The sequence below is a fragment of the Colias eurytheme genome, chromosome 25 (assembly GCF_061535395.1).
Source record: "Colias eurytheme isolate Ceu_HAF_F1 chromosome 25, ilColEury1 Martin Lab GWU primary, whole genome shotgun sequence".
NCBI classification, from domain to species: Eukaryota; Metazoa; Arthropoda; class Insecta; order Lepidoptera; family Pieridae; genus Colias; species Colias eurytheme.
Window position 1 is genome coordinate 5,892,520 of NC_143004.1, and position 20,655 is coordinate 5,913,174.

The 20,655-nt window shown below is 34.5% G+C and overlaps 1 protein-coding gene across 1 annotated transcript in view; it reads left to right on the forward strand.

Moving 5' to 3' along the window:
• LOC149897676 (anillin-like) overlaps positions 1-20,655 on the forward strand; it is a 65,369-nt gene that overhangs the window by 22,009 nt on the left and 22,705 nt on the right. Inside the window, exons 7-9 of the mRNA XM_090116074.1 lie at positions 489-1,047; positions 14,226-14,479; positions 20,025-20,241. Coding sequence (XP_089972200.1) covers positions 489-1,047; positions 14,226-14,479; positions 20,025-20,241 — 1,030 coding nt within the window. The remainder of the gene's footprint in view (positions 1-488; positions 1,048-14,225; positions 14,480-20,024; positions 20,242-20,655) is intronic.

Genomic DNA, 20,655 nt, shown 5'->3' on the forward strand with positions numbered 1-20,655 from the left:
ATTGGGGTAGAAAGTAAAATGTTAGAATTACGTCTACGAGTTACGACTTGTGAATATTATTTTGTTAAAGCAATTGCACAATGCTCTTTGTTGTGTCATTATCAAAAGCGCATCTCACGTAGTCATCAGTCAGTCAAATGTTGCTCATTAGCATTTCCTTGTGCATATGAAATTGCAAAACTGGCATATGCGACGGAATTGTTATCGCTGAAGCCGGTTTCCGCACGTGCGTCAGCTACATCCATTAGCCAGTCGTGAGTTTAACGCCACACGCGATTGACGACTCACGATACTTGCTCCATAATAAATAAATACGATCCATTGTTAATACTTCCACATTTACCCTTACGCAACCCATGATGCAACTCCGTCTCGCTCCCTAACCGGGTTACAGTTAAACTTGGCATTTGTTTGTACCATTTCGCGTCGTATCGATACGCACGCACGTGCTCTCAAGTCGCCCAAACGCCGCCACTGTCCAATCGTAGGAAGGAGACGGGTACCGGCGCGTCTCTGCCACCCAATCGCGGCTTGTGTACGACTTCGCCGCGAAGTTACCCGAACGCACCCGACAGGCGCCGGCGAGTGCATCGACAACCCCCAGTGCAACTCCAGCCCTCAACATGGCGACTATGGTGGCCGCGCCGCCGTCCGTCACGAAAAAACCGTCAATCAAAAAATATAAGGCGCCCACGCCGCCGGTCAGCGAGGAGAACTGTGACAGTGATAAAGACAAAGAGAACAATGTAGTGGAACGGGAAGAAAACGACAACACGGATTGTATACAAACAAAGCGGGACGACAAGCCGGCTAGCCCAGCTGTTAAGAGATTAGCGCCCAAATTAAACGGCAACGTTGACAGGAGTTCTGTGCTTTCAAAGGCGGCGATGTTCGAAGCCGGCAGTCCGCGGGCGAAGGAGAAAGACCCGGCCGAAATGACGTTACGTGAACGCAAAGCGCTGTTCGAGAAGAATAAGGGGACGATAATAGTACCGAAGGCACCCTTCGGACTTGCGCCCTCAATAAAAACACTGCACGGCGACAAAGGTAAGTCCCAGTTATTTATATTGTGGTGCTAACGGTGTTCACTATTCACACACACATAGAATGTTCGTAACGTAAACAAATATTACCTATTGTCTTTTACACACAGTTATTACCGTGGGTTTTATTTTATTTATTTAATAAACAGTAATCTGCGGTTACCATTTTTCTAAATAATAATTATTTTAATTTGACATAATTACAGATATAATCTTAAAAGGTTTTGCAATCATTTTTTTATGATTAATCCTCTAAACATGGATTAAAAGGTAAACCTATATCAACTTGGTCAATGACATATTCTGCGTAAGTACTTGTTAGTTAAGGAAAAACACATTACAACTATTCCATTACATCATGGTGTAAAAAGTTACATTGAATCTAATAGTAATTGAATGTCTAATGAGGTTCGATTTAATCACGCAGAGGCCTTTTTTTTATTGACACATCTAGCGAATGATAAGACACCATATACGGTGTAAGGCTCAGATAATACGAGTTTTATAATGCCTTATTATTTGTACAATGGGTTAAATGTATCTTCTTCGCTATTATAATATACTGCTAAACCCAGCTTTGCCAGGACAATATCCTAGATGTTACTCGGTAAAGAGGTTTACCTCTTAGTTTACTATAGTTTACTATCTGATGGTAGGAAAAAATAAAATCGGCCAAGTACCTTTTGAGCTAAATCGGATTACAACAACAAATCTTTCCTCTTTATGGTGTTAGGTCAGATTATACCAAAGATTATAGGATTTATCGTATAAGAGATTTTGTATTGGAACTATGTTCTTAGAATAATAGAATTGTTCTTTTTGGAGACGACCTTTTGAACTTTTAAAGGTTGATAACCTATATTCTAGTAAAGGTTATAACCTACTTTTTAGGCGGGAAATGGGCGAGTCGAGTCAATAATATGAAAACGAAGTTGCTATTATGAACTATTTATAAATATTTCCACGAACGAAATAAACGTTTACAATGAAAAATTTTCTTAGTTGTATACTTCGTTGAAATGAAGTAAAGCACCTTGATAAGTTATTTTAGACCGTTTCTAATTTTAGGCATTTCAATAATTAGTCATCGTCCTTACATTTTATACCAGCCCCTTTTTATTACTGTAAATTTCAATCATGCTTATAAATTATAATAATTACTAATATCTTTCACTTATCATCCTGTTCAAGTCCGTTTGGTTTGTTTTGTCCAAATAGTACGGTATTCAAAGAATTAAAAATTATATGTTGGCAATAATATTTGGTGTTGTGAAATCCATTTCTACCAACTTTATGATGAAATAAATTTTCGTATTGTATTATATTGTATACGCATTGAACTTTATACAAAACATTTTAAATTATTATCCCTTTTGTATCCAAAACAAAAACTATAATCTCTAAGCATTTGTTCTAATACCACGGTTGTAACTTCTTATACCATTTCAAATGGATAATCTCTTTTGAAAGTCCCAGTCGTAATCTGTTATGATGTAATAATCTTGATGTTAGTGTCAATCCCATTTCCTTGAAACTATCGATTTGGTTTTTCTATATGAGTTTTTTTATTATTTTTATTTTTAATGTTGGGAAGTTTGTCAGTTACTTTTGAGGAGCAAGGAAATGCTGCATTGATTTTAAAAATAAAAGTACAGTATAGTAGTTTTTGTGAAATTTTTAGGATAATAATTTAGCTACGTGTTATAGAGTAGGACAGTAGGTGCTGCATATTTTGTTGATTTAAAATATTACACAACACCATTTTGTTCATTCGTTAAATACTAAAGCATCCGTATGTTATTGATTTTATCTATACTATTACAAAGCTTCTGACGTCATCACCATATAAACTGTGTGATGATTTTAAAGCTATCATTATGGGCACTTTATATGTATTACGACCTTTTTTGTTACTCTCGTTTTTTATCATCTTTATTGGTACTGGCTGTTTACGATTTCATTGCAATTAAAGGTTAGAACAGATAAAAAAAAAACATTTATCTATTATAAGAAGAAATGCTAATAATACCTTTAATTTAATGTTCTTAAACTTTTTTATTAGAAAGCTTAAGAAGCTTTCTGTATAAGTACGTAAGTTTTATTGGTTCTTAGTAAAGTACACGGAAGTATCAGTTAGCCGTTTGTAGTATTTTCTGTTTATTTATTAACGAGATTAAAATGTGTGCCAATATTGTTTTATTAAAATTCTATGGAAGCAGATGTGTAGTCAATTTCACTGAAATTATTTCATGTTTCGATATGAATAGTTTTCTTGAGAATGGCGTTTGTAAAATTATTTTCTAATTAATCAAAATGTTCGTTTACGTTTTACATATTTTGTGTAGGTACTTTATTATAGAAATAGGTAATTTAAGCATTATTTATCTAAGTAGTAAGTACTTGGAAAAATTATGGCGTGTCTTTACTACGTGCTACTACTACTACCTACATGACAGATCATATTTTTAATCAAGTGATTTTTTTATATTTGACAGCTTTCAAAAGTAATATAACAATAGAGAATGTCATCATTATTTGTGGCCTTTATGCTACCTTATAGAGAGCGTATGATCCTTTGTTTAGTCTCGTAGTAAAACCGTAATAAATTATAGTATTGTCATCTGTCTATATTTAGACGATATATTTTGCTATATGTTACGGTACGATAGAGTAAACAGGTTCATTAGCATATAGCGTACTAGATTTCCGCCCGCGGCTTCGCCCGCGTTTTCAAAGAAAAACCCGCATAGTTACCTTTTTTGTGGAATTTCCGGGATAAAAGAAGCCTATATTTTTCTGGGTCTTCAGCTACCTACATACCAAATTTCATTGTAATCAGTTCAGTAGTATTTACGTGAAAGAATATCAAACATTCATCCTCACAAACTTTCGCATTCATAATATTAGTAGGATTTTGTCCTTAGAATGTTTCCCCACTTTTAGATGTTGACCGTGGCATTGACTGGGTTTTGCGGTTATTTATACTTCAGAACTAAAATTATAAAGGGTCAAGTTTGTTGGCTCTTTTTGTTTTTGTGTACGGTAAAATGGCTGGACGGTTTTGATGAATAGGCTGCTCGTTAATGCGAAAAAAGCTTCAAGCTAGTCAATTTGTATGGATAACGGTTGTCGCGAAATTATGCGAAGAGAATTCATGGACGAAACCTAGTGTTTATGTAATGGTTCAGTCTGTGGGTTCAGTTCACTTGGAACTTGGGGGAATGCAAACTGCTTATCAAAGTTTAATCGCAGACAGGTGATACGAATAGCATGGAATAATACACTTAGAATATTTTTGCTTGTTTCTTAAGAGTCGCAGGATGTCAGTGTAACGACTTTTATGACTAGGTAATCCAATAATGAACTAAGACGTTATACATAACATGGTAAAAGGTCTAAAAGAGTGGTTGGAATATGTAGGAAATGATATATCGATGTAGGTTGTGTAACTCTTGCCAAGAGTAAAAAAGATTAATGCAATTTGAATAAAGTAGCAGAAGCAAAATGAATAAAGTAGTGGCAAGAATTTTTCTCGTTTTTTCCTTATAATAGCATTATAATTGAGAAGTTCCTTTTTAAGAGTTATAATTTTTATTTATATCAACTTACAGGTTATAAAGTTGATTTATTAGCTTATCTTCTTTCTTTATACCAATGAAAGCACTCCTTAAAAAAATCATCTATGATTTTTAATTTCGTGCACAAAATTTCGTACTAAATGCCGGTCACGTAGAAGTGACGTTGCAGATTCGTGTTCTTCGAATTTTTTTATCACTCGATCTTTAATTAAATAAAGACAGACAGGTCGTTGGCCGGAAGGATCTCAGTATATTCATTTAACTATGTAATGTGTTTATATTTAGCGATTTGAACCGTTAGGTTTTTAGGTTTCATGTATTTGTGTTGGGTTGAATTGTTCTCATGAAGTACAAACAACTGGGGCTTAGCCGTTTGAGTAAAATGATGTTATTATTCATTATGTTTTGTTTGTTTGATTTACATGAGGTTTCTCGTTAAGTGAATTATATTTAGCTATGTATCAATGTGTGTGTAGGAAGGAAAACCAAAAATCTATAAGATATAAAAAAAACAGTCATATTTTTCACACTATTAGAGGTAGAATAAAATACCTACTAGCAAAAGAAAAAAAATTGTCATTCGTAAACGATACTACCATGTCTTCTAAATACTTATCATAATTTTTTCCTTTCTATTTAAAAGTCAATTTATTTACTTAACACTACACAAAATAAATAGGTTCTAAAGAAAAAAATGCATTGACACATCCTTATATGGAGTAGTTAAAAAGCCTTCGGTCCCACTTTCTCTTTTGTGCTCTCGCTATAACAATTTCCAGGAATTTATTGTATTGTTTGGAAGTGCAAATATTTGTTTAGAGTCTCAAGTTCCCTTGTGGGGAACCTTTGGTTAAAAGGCATACAGTGGGAAGCGTTCCCGAGTCTATAAGGCATCTTTTGCGGGCTAGGGAACGCTTTGGAATCATTATATTGATCGATTTGATTGAGATTAGCTGCTGTGCTGTAGACGGTATAACGCGGATCATGTAAAAAGAACGCTGGATGAAAGTGATGGGGTGTGTTTTGGCATGTATCGAGTTTAGCACGAAAGTTATTTGCTGCTTATTTTATTGTTGAAGTAGGCTCTCGAGTCGTGGCTTCGCAACTACATATTTGTTATTCTTATACCACCTCATAACACCAAATAGACCAATAAATCGCCAATGCGCAGCTTAACCGTCAGCGTTCTTTTTACATGACCCGACCTATAGATTGATAGACTTTGTGATAAATAACAATCTAATTAATAAAGTTTTAAGTTATAAATTAAATTATCTCGATCTGAAGCTCAAATTTTCATTCGGCTAATTCGGTACCTATCTCCTTAGAACATACTGAATGTGACCTAGGGCCGTATTATGACATGTTATTCCCAGTCAGTTTACGCCGTAAATTGAACTGTCTAGCAAATTCATAGAATACCATAAATAAACCTGGTTGGTTATTGCGATCATATATATTATGGCGAATTTGCCATGTCAGTTTAAACGGCGTAATCTGTCTGGAAATAAGAGGTCATAATACGGCCCCTGAATTTCACTTTTACGTTCAAAATTGTCTTCAAAACTTAAGCATGTCAGGTAGTCAAACAAAGACAAACAATATAATATTACAGTAAGTAACTGTAAATTTTTCAGTAACAATATGATTTGTGAAGTCGCTTCTACTACAGACATTAGTGGAAAAGTGTGAATAATCGTATATGTAAATATGACACGATTCTTTTGGTTACATGTGTCAAACATATTAGGAGCTGTGTAGGTACATAGTGTTATCTGGGTTACGAATGTTTGCTCTTTCTTTGTGTATGATTGATTTATGTTTGTTGTCTTGATAATTTAGAAATTATAGTATAATATGCTTTACAATTTTCTGACTAATATAATCGGATGTGCTTGCTAGTTAGGTACCATGATTTTTAAAATAGGGAAAACGCAAATAGGGATTTTACGATACAATACGAAGCTAAATGCCTTTGGGTTTTGACACAGTAATTCCTTATATTTCTTATCCACACTTTCACATTAAAAATAAAACAAATACAATCAACAATTTTGTTTGTTATGTTGCTACTAACCCAACTACTCAATCGATTTTGAAAGCTTTCACCAGAAGAAAGCTGTCTTATTCCTAAACTACCTAGACTATAATTCTTTCACTCAACCTAGGTGGAAGCCAGCCCATAGTTACTTATAACAATAGCTAACGTTCCAACTTTTTCCCAGCAGAACAGGATAAGGTAGTGATTTGTACAACAGCTAATTTCACGGCAAGCCCTTAACCGTATCTGTCATGGTCCTTCTTCACAATGGACAGCGTTGGGCGAGTAGAGGCAATCACGATAGTGTAGATGGCCTAAATGTCTTTGATTGGCCGTTATTGTAGATTAAATTTCATAATCGAGGTAATGGCAGCAAACATCAACCATCGTTTGTTGGGCCAACGCTGCCCATTGTGAAGATGGCCCATCATGGTTTGCATAATGTTTCAACATGCTTCTATTGTGATTGCGTTTCGAAAACGTAGCCCTTTGTGTCTGTTTGTTGTGTAGTTTGTTTAATCATCTTTTAAGTAGTTTGAATGATTGAGTTGGCTGTGACGTCATCAAAATTGTCGCTTGTGACTTGTCAGGTTGGTGTTTTAGGGTAGTTGTCTGTTTTTAACATGGGTAGTGGGCCGTTGAAAAGTTTATTTGTATATTCTTTCTTAATAGTATGGAAAGATTTAATCCACACCTTTCCTGTCTAAATTGTTATCCTACGTCTTTTATTTTAGCAACATTGTAACCCATTCATTAGGTACCTAAAAGGAAATAAATATAATATAGTGTTTATAACGGTAGAACAATGTAATCTAGATTATTACCACAAATAGTTCCGGATATATCTTACAATCTCGTGTATATATCTCCGTATTGTTTACTGAGAAACGTGTGTTACTAGGCTGTAGAACATGTCTAGAATGGATGCCTATTGGATATACTGGATGGTCTTATATTATTCATTTTTTAGTATTTATAAATATGATTTTGTTTGCAGATAAAGTATGGCTGGAATACGTAGTAGTATAAGAACATAAGCATATATCTGGACAGTGGACTAGATACATGCTTATGTCTTATGATGAATTTGATCTTGTGAGTGAATGTGTATGAAGATGATTTTGTTTGTAGATAAAGTATAAATTGAATGCCTAGTTTTCCCTAGTTTTAATTTAGATAAACATATGTTACAGTAAACTTGAGAAATATTTTCTATTATTTGTTTAATCCTTAGTTCATTTTAGTAAAATTAAAAAAAAAAACGCTTTTTTTGCAACGCTTCGACAATACAGGAACAATTCGCTTCGACAATACAGGAAATTTTGCTTTGGACAATACAGAGGAAAAGATTGTAGCCCCAGTCTATATAAGACTAGAAGAAAGAATTGAAATTAAATACTAAGCAAACACATTAGTACAGTACACCTGTTGCGACACCAAACATCTGTCACCATCAATTTCGGAGCAATTCCATTGAACCAGCGTTTTCATACAAGCTCCATTAACATTGCACGGTAATGAGTTAATGACATATCGTAACCACGTCGTAACGTATAATTTTGTCCGTTAACCGTCATTAACCGTAACATAGGGATCGCATATTACTATATGAGAGACCCTTTGAAAGTTCTGCTTAATTGGTATTGCGGTAAAAAATGACGCATGTATAAAATAAACATGAAGAACTGTGAGGTAGGTACATGAAAAACTGTCATATGTATGGAAATATATGGCATTTGACTTCGATTTTCGATAGGTTATGTTTTTCTTTTTTAGGGTTCCCAAGCACAAAAGGAAAAAACGGAACCCTTGTATTATCATTTTGTGGTCCGTCTGTATGACTGTGTCTCAAGATTATTTTTCTCGGTAACGCGTGGAGGTATCGAGCTGAAAAATTTGTATTTTTTTAATTTATATTTTATTTAAAAATGTATCTCTATGACTTGAGAATAATGTACCAAGCTATTTATGACTTTATTTATCAAATCGATTGAGTATTTTAAAGTTTGATACATTACAATTAAACTTTAAATCAAATATTTCTAATCAATATATTATAATCCTGTTTATATATTTTTAGATAAAGACTAATTGGTCTGAATTTTAATGAAGCGTCAAATGCCAAGGTCTTGACTTTTAGAAACTAGGTATAAAGGTTAGGTTTATGAATATGAATGTTTTATAAGAAATTGATAGTACCTACATTTACATTATTTTTATAGCTAATAGCTATCGTTTCGATTCGCGGATATTTTTGTAGAAAGTGGGCAAAATTTGATGTTCATAGAATTAAAATCTAATTACTCTAATTATTAATGTTTTATCCTATAACACATTCATAACCGATGTTTCCAAAAAAATAAGTTATTAATAAGGTATTTAATGAAAACAATACAACCATTATATTTTCATTGTTTTGTTCATTGTGTGTTAACTAGTGATTGTCACGTAATTATGAAAGTTGACGATAGTTTTTTATTCCTTCAATGTCCATATTTAACGATTAAAGTTTTCTTTTCTAAATGTTGGTAATACCGTTGTTCCCTAATATTATATTTTGAGTAGTTCCGTTTAGTAGTAGGATACTACTTACTAGGTTTTGTATATTATTAATTCAAATTTCAAACGTACGTACGTTTGTTCAGCGTATGTGATATCGTGTAGCCAAGTTTCTGCCATTTAAGCCAATTGCCTTAGCAAAAGTGCAATGCTTAGTAAAATATTAGGTACATAAACATATGTTTTAATAGGTAAAGATTATTTCCAGAACTGGATTAAAATGAACCACAAAATATATTTAAATACCTTAACTAAAGTATTAAATACTTAGATCATAATTAATTTCGAACAGCAATCCATTATACTGCAATCGATGCAATAAATAGCCATTCAGAAGATCGTTGGAGCGTCACAGTCTACCTATTTTATTTTTTGGTACTGTTTAGCAATGTAGGCGCGGTGGGCCAATGGTGCGTAGAAATGACAATACCTTTTGATCTCGGTCAAAATATATAGATCTTTATGGTCAAAGAGTCTACTTGAACTGGACTGTTTAAAACGATTAAAATATACATAATTTTCAGCATATCTGGTTCTACCTTCTTGGATATTACCACCCTTTAATATAATTCAGGTCACATTAAAAAAAAATTCCTTTATATAATTCGATAGAGATATAAAAGTAGTTTTTGTGACTATAAGAGAAATAGATCAATGTCTACTTTAGGACCCACTAGCGGTCCGCCCCGGCTTCGCCCGTGGTACATATTTCGCAATAAAAAGTAGCCTATGTCCCTTCTCAGGTATCAAAATATCTCCACACCAAATTTCATGCAAATTGGTTCAGTAGTTTAGGCGTGATTGAGTAACAGACAGACAGACAGAGTTACTTTCGCATTTATAATATTAGTATGGATATAGCCAATTATAATAAACAATAGAGCAGCTTTCTTTCCCCTGTTCCTGCCCATACACGAAGTCCACTATTGATATAAAAGGTATAAGTTAAGTTTTTCGTCACGGCCCGCCTGGAACTCGTTCTACAGGTCGAGACAGTCCTTCCACGGTGTGGTAAACATGTCCTTTGAATGACGTAATTGCAGGGCTGTAGGTTTTACTGATGTATCGCTTGTTTTGTTAATTATGATGGTTTGCCGTTGGAGTATGTTGATAAAAAGTAAAACGTAGGGATAATGAGTATTCCTCGCTGTTAACCCCTGCCGCCGAAGTTGATCGGTGGCCACCGTTGGGTTTTAGTGGGTATGGCCTTTCGTGAGTCCCACATACCTCACGCAGGAAAACTGCAGACGGGGATGCGTAAATGCATTTCCCAACGTTAAAAAAAGGGATAACAAGTATTAGAAGTTTTGTTTAGGTTACACGAAATGTGACATATTGTTTAGTTCGTGTCTGTTATACATTTCCTTGGATAAATTGCGTTTGCAGGGTTGTTAGATTTAATGATGTATCGCTTGTTTTAAACAGTTTGGGTTGGTTGTAAAGATGTGAACGTAGGTAGTAGCAGTTTCAGATTTCGACAGTTCGTATGTTCGTACGTTATCATCCTCGTAAGGAGATCCTAAGTAAGGAGAAATATTGTCAAACTATATTAAGATACAACTCTTAGACAATACTCTTAGACTACAGGCCCGTGTTGAAAAAAAATATGGGTCATTTGAACCACCAGGAGACCCATCTAGAACGATATAAGAGCATAAAATAATAAGATTCCGTCCAACTGAGTGCGAATTCGAAAGTACAGGTAGAATCGGTAAATTTTGGTCACATATTTTTGTACGGCATTCTTCTCATCCACATTGTTCTAGATAGGTCTCCTGGTGGTTCAAATGACCCAAATTTTATTTCAACACGGGCCTGTAGTCTAAGAGTATTGTAGTCAATTAAGATTATGATATCTTCATCAAGCACGATCACTATCTAGTAACTCGGAAGCAAGTTGACGGATTGGGTCATTACCTCTCCGCTGAACGGCTGTCAATCTACGCCATACCGTCGTAACGTGCGCGCGCGCAGTCGCTCGCTAGTGTTGAGATGAAAATCGATTTTATTGGATTTGATGTTATTGTGATTGTTACGGTGCAGTGATATTGTGGATTTTTTTGTGTAAGTTGGCTTTTTTGTAGGGTATGGATGAGTGGAGTGTGTTGTAGCTTGTAGACTTTATGTGAAATGTTTATACTGAAGTGAAAATTGCATAAAAACTATTATAAGGTTATATATAAAGGGTCGATGTATATGTGTCTATACGTAGGAAATACGATTGTATTGAATAGTCTATAAAATGTACATCAATAGGGTTGTGACGAATAAATATTTTATTTTTACTTTTAGTGTCACGTGTTATAAAAATAGCGATACTTGAATAATCTAACTAAGCCTTATCTATAGGAATATAATTCGTATTTATTACCCGTACAAATTAAGTTTTCATTCATAAATTTAAGGTTTCAGGTGCATACGTGAGGTCTTTTATACGTTAATCACGTACGCACTCAAAACTATAATTTTTAAAAAATCCCTCATTATGAATAATACAACTTACATTTACGATAATTCCCCGTGTGAATTTATAAGGTAATGCAATTTACCTGTACTTCTAGTTAAATTTATAAGGTAACTAGCTGTGCTTCGCGGTTTTACCCGCAGTGCTCCACTCCTGTTGGTCTTAGCCTATAGCCTTCCTCGATGACTGGGCTATCTAACACCGAAAGATTTTTTTCAATCGGTTCAGTAGATCCTGAGATTAGCACGTTCAAACAAACAAACAAACTCTTCAGCTTTATCATATTTTTATCATATTAGTATAGATACAATTTACCGGTACTTCTAGTTAACAAATTACCAATAAGTACAGTTTTGCTGATCGTTCTTTATTTCGTCATAAACACTTGAAGAAAACACGAACATTGTTCATTACTTGGAATCTCGTTTCCTTAATTGCAACATGATCGTTAATGTACTATATTGATTAGTTCTTTAAAATGGGTATTTATTAATTTGTTTTTAAAGGTTTCGTTCACATTTCTAGTTGTTCAAATGAGTCATACCTGGTGGTTAATGTACCCTCATAGGAATCCGTGCCAGCAGTAGGAACGTTATGTGCTGATGATGATGTTAAACCCAACTTGTTAATGCTATTGACAACAAGTCAATAACTGCGTTAAAAACAACCGACTTCAAACTTGCACTTGCAACATTTTATGGGACCAATTCGACACCATCCCGCATCGAACAAAAAAAGAATCACGTAAATCGGTTCAGAAACCACGGAGTAATCGGTGTACATACATAAAAAAAAACATACCGGCCGAATTGATAACCTCCTCCTTTTTTTGAAGTCGGTTAAAAATAAGAGGAACGTATGGAATAAAATTGCATTACTCTGGATAGTCAGAAGAAAGAATAGGTATAGTCTGTACTCTGTAGTGATATTCTATGCTTTTTATAACGTTTTGCTATAATTTGTTAAAATTTCTAAATTGATAATGAAACATAGCAGAAAGTTGCTTTATCTGGGGTCATTGGTAATGTGAGATCTATAAAATTACCATATTTTAAAAACAGTTTGATCGGAAAGATTTCATTGGAATTGTTTTGCTTAAATTAACTATTAGTTATAATAACCGTGATTTGGAGAGTTTTCTTTAAGGCCTAGTGTTTATTCTACGCAACTAGATGAGTTACGATGCTATTGTGAAAATGGCAAGAAAAATCGAATGAAAATTGGGAAATATATCTTAATAAAAAATAAAAAAAAATAACCACTTAACCGATTATAATAAAATTCGCACACCATGCGCAGTTCGATCCAACTTGAGGATAGTTTAAACATGTAGGTACCACGGGCGAAGCCGGGGCGGACCACTAGTGTACCTATATAGGCGTTTTGTCATATTTCAATTTATGTAAATTTATGCGCTAATATATCCAACCAAACAAACCAAAGTTTTCTTATAGATTTGTTTTTGTGATAATGACAAGAAAGCCTGTCGTTAAATTAACATATTATGTTAACATTTTATTTGAGAAAGGGTAAATGTCATAAAAATACGTTCTAAAATCTCTATTGTTATTTTTATTGTATTTTTTTCCATCTACGTCTTAACTCAATAAAACGACTCTTTTGCAACCAAGTTTCTATGGCACAAAATTTCAATTGTCACCGTTGTATTGAAGAAAAGCGTAAAACCGGCGCAGGCGCAACAACAGATGTGCAACCGAGGCTGACCAGTTGACCCGGACGGTTGACCCAGAATCACTATGATTTACTTATTAGTGCAATGCCATTTTAAATGGTCGCTAATCGATCTATAATTGCCGTAATTATGACTTATTATTGAGATGGTTTATGTTTTTGAAGTGAAACTTTGTTAGGCCCGTTGAGAGTAAAATTTCAAGGTCGCATCATGGCAATACCATCACGTCATGGAGTAAGGCGACGATTTTGATATATTTGAACCTTGCCGAAGAAGTTTTACTTTTGACACGCGTGCTCGGCACACACGCTTTTTTTTGTATAAAAAATGGAGTTACCTCTAAAGGCTATGTTTAGTTTCTCCGTTGCGAAATGTCTATGGAAAACTGTTAAAGTTGACAGATAGGTGTTATAAGCTTCGTATATAGGTACGGTGTGAAGAGTAGGCGAAGATGTACTTAGGTGAAAATATAATGAGATGTTCAACTAGGCAGAACGATAAAAATAAATTGGAATAAAATAATTCGGCCTTCAATAATTCTGAAGTTTTCTAATAACATATTATTTGAACTAAAACCAGTCATCTGAAACATGTCAAAACTTTTGTTTATTACAAGGTGGATAAATTATATGCGTATTAAGTTTTCATATTCTTAATACTTCAGAAGAACAAGCATTCTATCTATACAACAGTACATAAAATCTTCACATATTAATATTTCCTATCCCTAAAAACATGAATATTCATAAGACAATAAAATTTTACACACAAACGCACTCACGCCGTTAGCGCCCCGACACGAATCCTGCGCATTGACCTTTCGCACTAAACTTTTTGCAATTTCCAGACAAGCCGAAACCTGTCCAACAAAAGACGCCCACAAAGAGCACGGAAAGTTCTAGAAGAAATTCGAATTCCAATTCCAAAGACAGTCTTGCTGAAGACAATATCAGTCAGAGTTCCTTTGGAGGAGGCATAAAGGGGAAGCTGGCAGCGCTATTCAATAAGGAGCAAACGATAAGCGAGACAACAATAGCGAATAAGTTCAAGCAGGAAAGGGAGAAGGAGATGGAGATGCTGCAGAACAGATTCCATTATAAGGTGAGGATGTTTTTAATATATACCGTTATGTTATTGTAATAAGGGCTATAATTAAAGACCTTAACTTTTGCTATTTTTTTGAATAAGATATATTATCGCGGATCTTATATCTAATTCTTAAAAAATAGCTTATTCTTTTTTTTTAACTGAGGTTGTAATAAGCACGATTTTATGCGTAATCCAACGGAGATATCTTAGATTCGATCTGCAATAGAATAATAAAGGATTTGGCAAGGCATACAAATCTGATGGTCTACTTTCTAGTCAACAAAGTCGATCAGACGTGAAATGTATCTAATTCTTTGATTCAACCCTAAAGCGGAAACGGATAAATCCACGATCAATAGACCAATAAACAATAGTACAGATTTGGTCTATTGTTCTTAGGACAGAGTAAATCATAGTACATATTATGTACTTAGGTATTTTAATTAAACTCAAACATCTATATATTTTTCAACTCAATCATTTTAGGAGCCCATTTAAATTGTCATTATCAATAATGAAATTTTATTTTATCGAATTGTTAAAGAAATATAATATTGAATTTCATCAAAATATCCTTTAATATTTTTTTCCATAAACCTCAAAACTTTTTAAATTATATTTGCAAATGAGTTCCATTTTTTCTAATTAACTGCCATCCACTATTTTGGAATGTCGTTTCTAGAGAGAAGAATCGACAAGAAACTTTAAAGATAATGTTTTAAGACTTAAGCGATAATCTTTGATATGTCTGATAAGTTGGCTTACGAAAGTGTGTTAATTCCGGGTTACACAGCTAAGCAGAACTGACGAACTTAGATTTTGCCAAACTGATTCATACAATATGACTTGCAAAATGATTCACCCTAAAAATACCCCATCACCAAACAGTCAAGTGTAGTCATAATAAGGTAGAAAAATGCCGCAGCATGTTGAAATGAGGTCTAAGGTCTTCCTTTATCGTTTCCTTGGGATAATTCAACGGTATTTATCCCTGCTACTATTTGCGGTTGCCATATTGTAATACACTAGCAACATGAATTCAAATAGCAGGTGGTGCCATCTGCTCAAGTATTACAATTACGATACTTTCAATGTATGGATAAACACATAGCTGTATAGAGGTTTCTACCACTTTCTAGATATCTTTCTATTCAGAGGAATCGAATCTACAGAAGATAATCAATTCAATCCTAGGGAAGGAACAGGTCCCATTAATACAGGTTATACCTAGTAAGGGGGCCTGAACCCCAATCTATTGTAATTTAATGTATGAATTCAAATAAAGATTTTATTTATTTGTTTATTTATTTATAACTAATGTTAATAGCTACTTAAAATCTTTGAAAATCGTTACTATAGTACCAGACGTTGCATGACCTAAATACTTAAATAAAATAAAAAAATAAATAAATGAAAATTTGGTTGTCTGGACGAAAAAGGGAAATGGCTAATCTCAATCTATACATATCTTAATGGAATCACATTATATGACTGCATGCACACTGCAGTGATATAAAAATCGAATAAAGTTAATTTATATGGATCCTTAATTAAGTTAAGAAGTGACTTTAACTACATTGTCCCTACAATATGGACAAATTACACTTCTAGGATACGTTGTAGTCTACCGTTGTCCCACATTGCGTAGGTTCTGATTTCGTAGCTAATTTCATCCATGCAAGGAATATGCATAATTATACAGCACCAACTATACTTTGGCTTTATAAAATACTAGCTTTCCGCCCGCGGCTTCGCCCGCGTTTTCAAAGAAAAACCCGTTCCCGTAGGATTTCCGGGATAAAACCTATCCTATGTCCTTTCTCGGGTATCAAAATATCTCCATACCAAATTTCATGCAAATTGGTTAAGTAGTTTAGGCGTGATTGAGTAACAGACAGACAGACAGAGTTACTTTCGCATTTATAATATTAGTATGGACTAATAATATTGGACATTATTTTTTTTTCTACATAATAACTAATAGTATGACCATGACCGAATCCGACTTTAAAATGCGACTCACAGATAAATCATGTTGCTTTACCGATAAGTAATACAGGTTTGCGAATATTAAATATAATCAGCTAACATTGAGACTTGTTTAAACGGTTTATTGAATCTGTCGATCATTATAGGTATTTCCAATGAGATGAGTATTTAGTTTTAAATATTCAAATGCTGGCAGGTAGAATGTTTTAGCCACATAATATTGTTATTAAAACATCTGTAATCTCAAACTCAAAAAACTCAAAACTCAAACATTTATTTATTCAATTAGACTTCTTCTAGAAGCACTTTTGAAACGTCATTAGGTACATATTTTTAACATTTACCACCGATTCGGAAAGCAGTATCTACGGAGAAGAATCGGCAAGAAACTCCATAGTTGCTCTTTTTAATCATATCAGTTTTTTTATCTGTAACCGTATTCTTGCAAATAAATATAATATTTTCAATTTCAATTTGTAATGTTGTGTTGTCATCATATAACTAGCTGGAACCCGCGGCGTTCGCGTGGTAGCGGTTTAGAGGGTCCAATATACTAATCCAGACTATATTGTACCAAATTTCATACATATCCGATCAACTGTTTTCGCGTAAGAGCCTAACAAACATAAATCAATGCATTCTTACCGACTTTCGCGTTTATATTGGTAGGATATACAAAACACGCAATACATATTGATATTTTAATGAAAAAGCTAATTGGCTTTAGCGTTAAAATAGTATTAATAAGATTCATCCGTATATTCAAAACTAGCTTTCCGCCCGCGGCTTCGCCCGCTTTGTCTAAAACATAATAAATTATACACTAAAACCTTCCTCTTGAATCACTGTATCTATTAAAAAAAACCGCATCAAAATCCGTTGCGTAGTTTTAAAGAAGCATACATAGGGACATAGGGACAGAGAAAGCGACTTTGTAGTGATGCAAGTCTTCTACAGCGATTTACTTACACGTCGAAACAAAACGTTTACCTATAAATAGAGCTAGTTATTCCTTTTGTATTTGTTCGCACGTTTCCAAGACTCAATGCAAGTGTTGTGTTTTGTTTTCTGCAGAAAGCACGTTCCTTCGTAGATAAAGTTTGTAGGTACGATGTTTTAAGAATCAACATGCTGAATATGTACTTATTTGAATGGTATTGTTTTATTGCTCAGTTTAAAATGGTGATACAGTTTTCGTAGGAAGTGCACGTTTTATGTGTCGTTTAGGTTGCGAAAACTAATGTAATCGATACTTAATATTATAACGCTGAAGAGTTTGTTTGTTTTTTTTTTGTTTGAACGCGCTAATCTCAGGAACTACTTGTCCGATTTGAAAAATTCTTTCGGTGTTAGATAGCCCATTCATCGAGGCATGCTATAGGCTATCATCACGCTAAAACCAACAGGAGCGGAGCCGCGGAGCGCAGCTAGTTGTGAAAAAAGCTCAGGTTGTGCTTTTTAGCTCATAGAGATATATTTATAATGTTCTACATTCGAGATTTCTTAAGGACAGTTTAACAAATAGTAATTGTACTTACTTATTCTAAAGATATCTATAGTTTTTATTGTTAATTTTTATAAGTTACGTTCTATTTTTTTATCAAATTTAATCCTGATCAAAGATACAAGTACAAAATTGTATCAAATTCGATTTATTCGTTACATTTAAGTACAATCAACATGAGATTTCTATCCATATAAGTTAACGCCAGCAGTTGTAACAAATACAACATTCAGGTCAATTACACTTCACACATATGCCCCGATTTGTTCATTAGAACTCGTTAATATTATGCCGTCCTTATAACAGTTCTTGTGACTAGGCGTTTCCAGTTTCCATAAGGTTAGGTCGCATGATGTAACCACAGAATGAAGAAAAGCCTAGTAGTATTGCGCCTTTGATCTCAAGGAAAAGCCAAAAACATCTAGACAATGTTGCGGTTATCACAACTCTTAATGCGAAAATAATTCGGTCCGTCATCTCTCTCTTATTCGCGACTAAAATACAGTATCTTTTTTGGTTAAATTTACTACAAAGATAGTTTAGGACGTGGAAACTGCATAGGATAGGTTTAATCCCGGGATCCACGGAAGCGGGAACTACACGGGTTTTTCTTTGACAACCTAAGGAAAGCCGCGCCCGGTACTACCGCCGCGAAGTATGGAGTGTTGAGCGTATACGCACTATGCGGGTAACCGCATTGCGGGTAGCCGTCCGGCTGACCGCAAGCACAATTATGTACGTAATATTCATTTCTATGCGCACTGCGATGCGGCTACCGCAGACCGCACAGTGCGCATAGAAATTAATATTACGTACATAATTGTGCTTGCGGTCAGCCGGACGGCTACCCGCAATGCGGCTACCCGCATATGGTTAGGGAGCCAGGTGCAAATTTGGTTAACTATTTCCTCTCAAGAGATAATTCGTCAGACGCATGAGAGTATAGTATTATAAAGCCTCGTGAACGTCAGCTGGCGCTCGGTTGGGGGGGTGAGCGGTTGTAGCCTCCCACGCACATAGGAAAAAAAATACATTCATTCATTCATTTCCTCTCAGCTAAAAATTTGTCAAATTGTAGCTAACCCAATATCTCAACGAAAAAAAATAGTCAGCTGGTTACAACATGGTGTATTATACGTCAGCTGGTGTCTCGAACATGAAAGTTAAATTTAAAGAAAAATTTATTTTCCGTTATTTCCTCTCAAACAAAAATTTACCTGATGATAGCTTATATGTAACTGTGGATAAATATATATGTCAGCTGGCTGTATCTTGGTGGAAAAACCGTCAGCTGATACGGGAGGCTACAACCGCTCTTCCCCCCAACCGAGCTCCAGCTGACGTTCACGAGGCTTCATAATACTATACTTTGATGCATTTTACTAATTACCGCTTGAGAGGAACTTGGTCATAAAATCTGCTGCTGGCTCCCGTATACGCTCTTGACTGTGATGTAACTATAGCATAATGTAGACGCTATTTTGTGGAGCAAGCACTCTCTCATGAAGATATCTCGGTTACGTTATGCGCTATGGGAATCTATTGTTAGAGAAATTAACGTTTATTAGTTTATACTTGTTGAAACAGAAAATGATTGTGTCAATTGTGTATTGATACCTTGATTGATACGTAACTTGGTTGGTTATAGGATAAAGTTGCATAGGTTGCAAATTAAATGTTGCACTTTGATTTAATTTAATAGGTGTGTGATGTTGATAATAAAACACGTAAAAATTATAATGACTTTACTGGGTTATTAAAAAAAATCTAAACACAATATAATATAATAAATAATAATTATTAACGTATCTAGTACTTGCGTATAGTTTTGATTTTTAACATAAATCAGGAAGATCTCAGCTGTATGTCCTTTTTCTAACGAACGAAACGCAATTAAATTATTTTAAACAGAACTATTAAAGAAGACGAACACTATATTAAATTGTTTTCTATGTTATCCTCCTGAATAAATGTTTGTCGATATTATATTAATTAAACTAAAAATATAATATTCCAATTCAAATATAAAATAAAAAAAATTCTCAATAAAATTTCTTCTTTCAGCCCCCACCACCACCAAAACCACAAGACAATGACTCAGACGACGATCACAGTGAAAACGACCCGTCAGAGAAAGCGCCCCTCATGGGGAGTACCACAAGTTTAGCGCAGAGGAAACCTGAAATAATATCAAACGTACCTAAAACTAACGTGGAAGTGCCAGAGGAGAGAATTAAGGAGGAAGATAAAAATGTTGCAGCGCAACCTATTAAACGGAGAAGTGAGTATTTAATCTAATTTTTTAAACTAGGTAATTGTATTTATTCGTCGAATGACGTATTATGGGCTACCTACACAATGGGCAGCGTTGGGCGAGTAGAGGCAATCACGATAGTGTAAGCACCTAAATGTCTATGATCGGCCGTCATTGTAGATGATTCATGATCGTCGTAATGATGGTAAATATAAACGGTAATTTGTTGGGCCAACGCTGCCTATTGTGACGAGGGCCCGTCATACTTTTACGTTGGACGGATAAGTTTTAACCAGCTATTGAATAATCGTCCCTAAATTGAGTTCATTTAAATGCATATTATACTGGAAGCAGAATACAAAATGGCAAACCGTAAAACATTTGTTTAGTTATTAATCTATAAAAATGATATTAAGGTTGGAAATCAAAAATTGCAGTAAT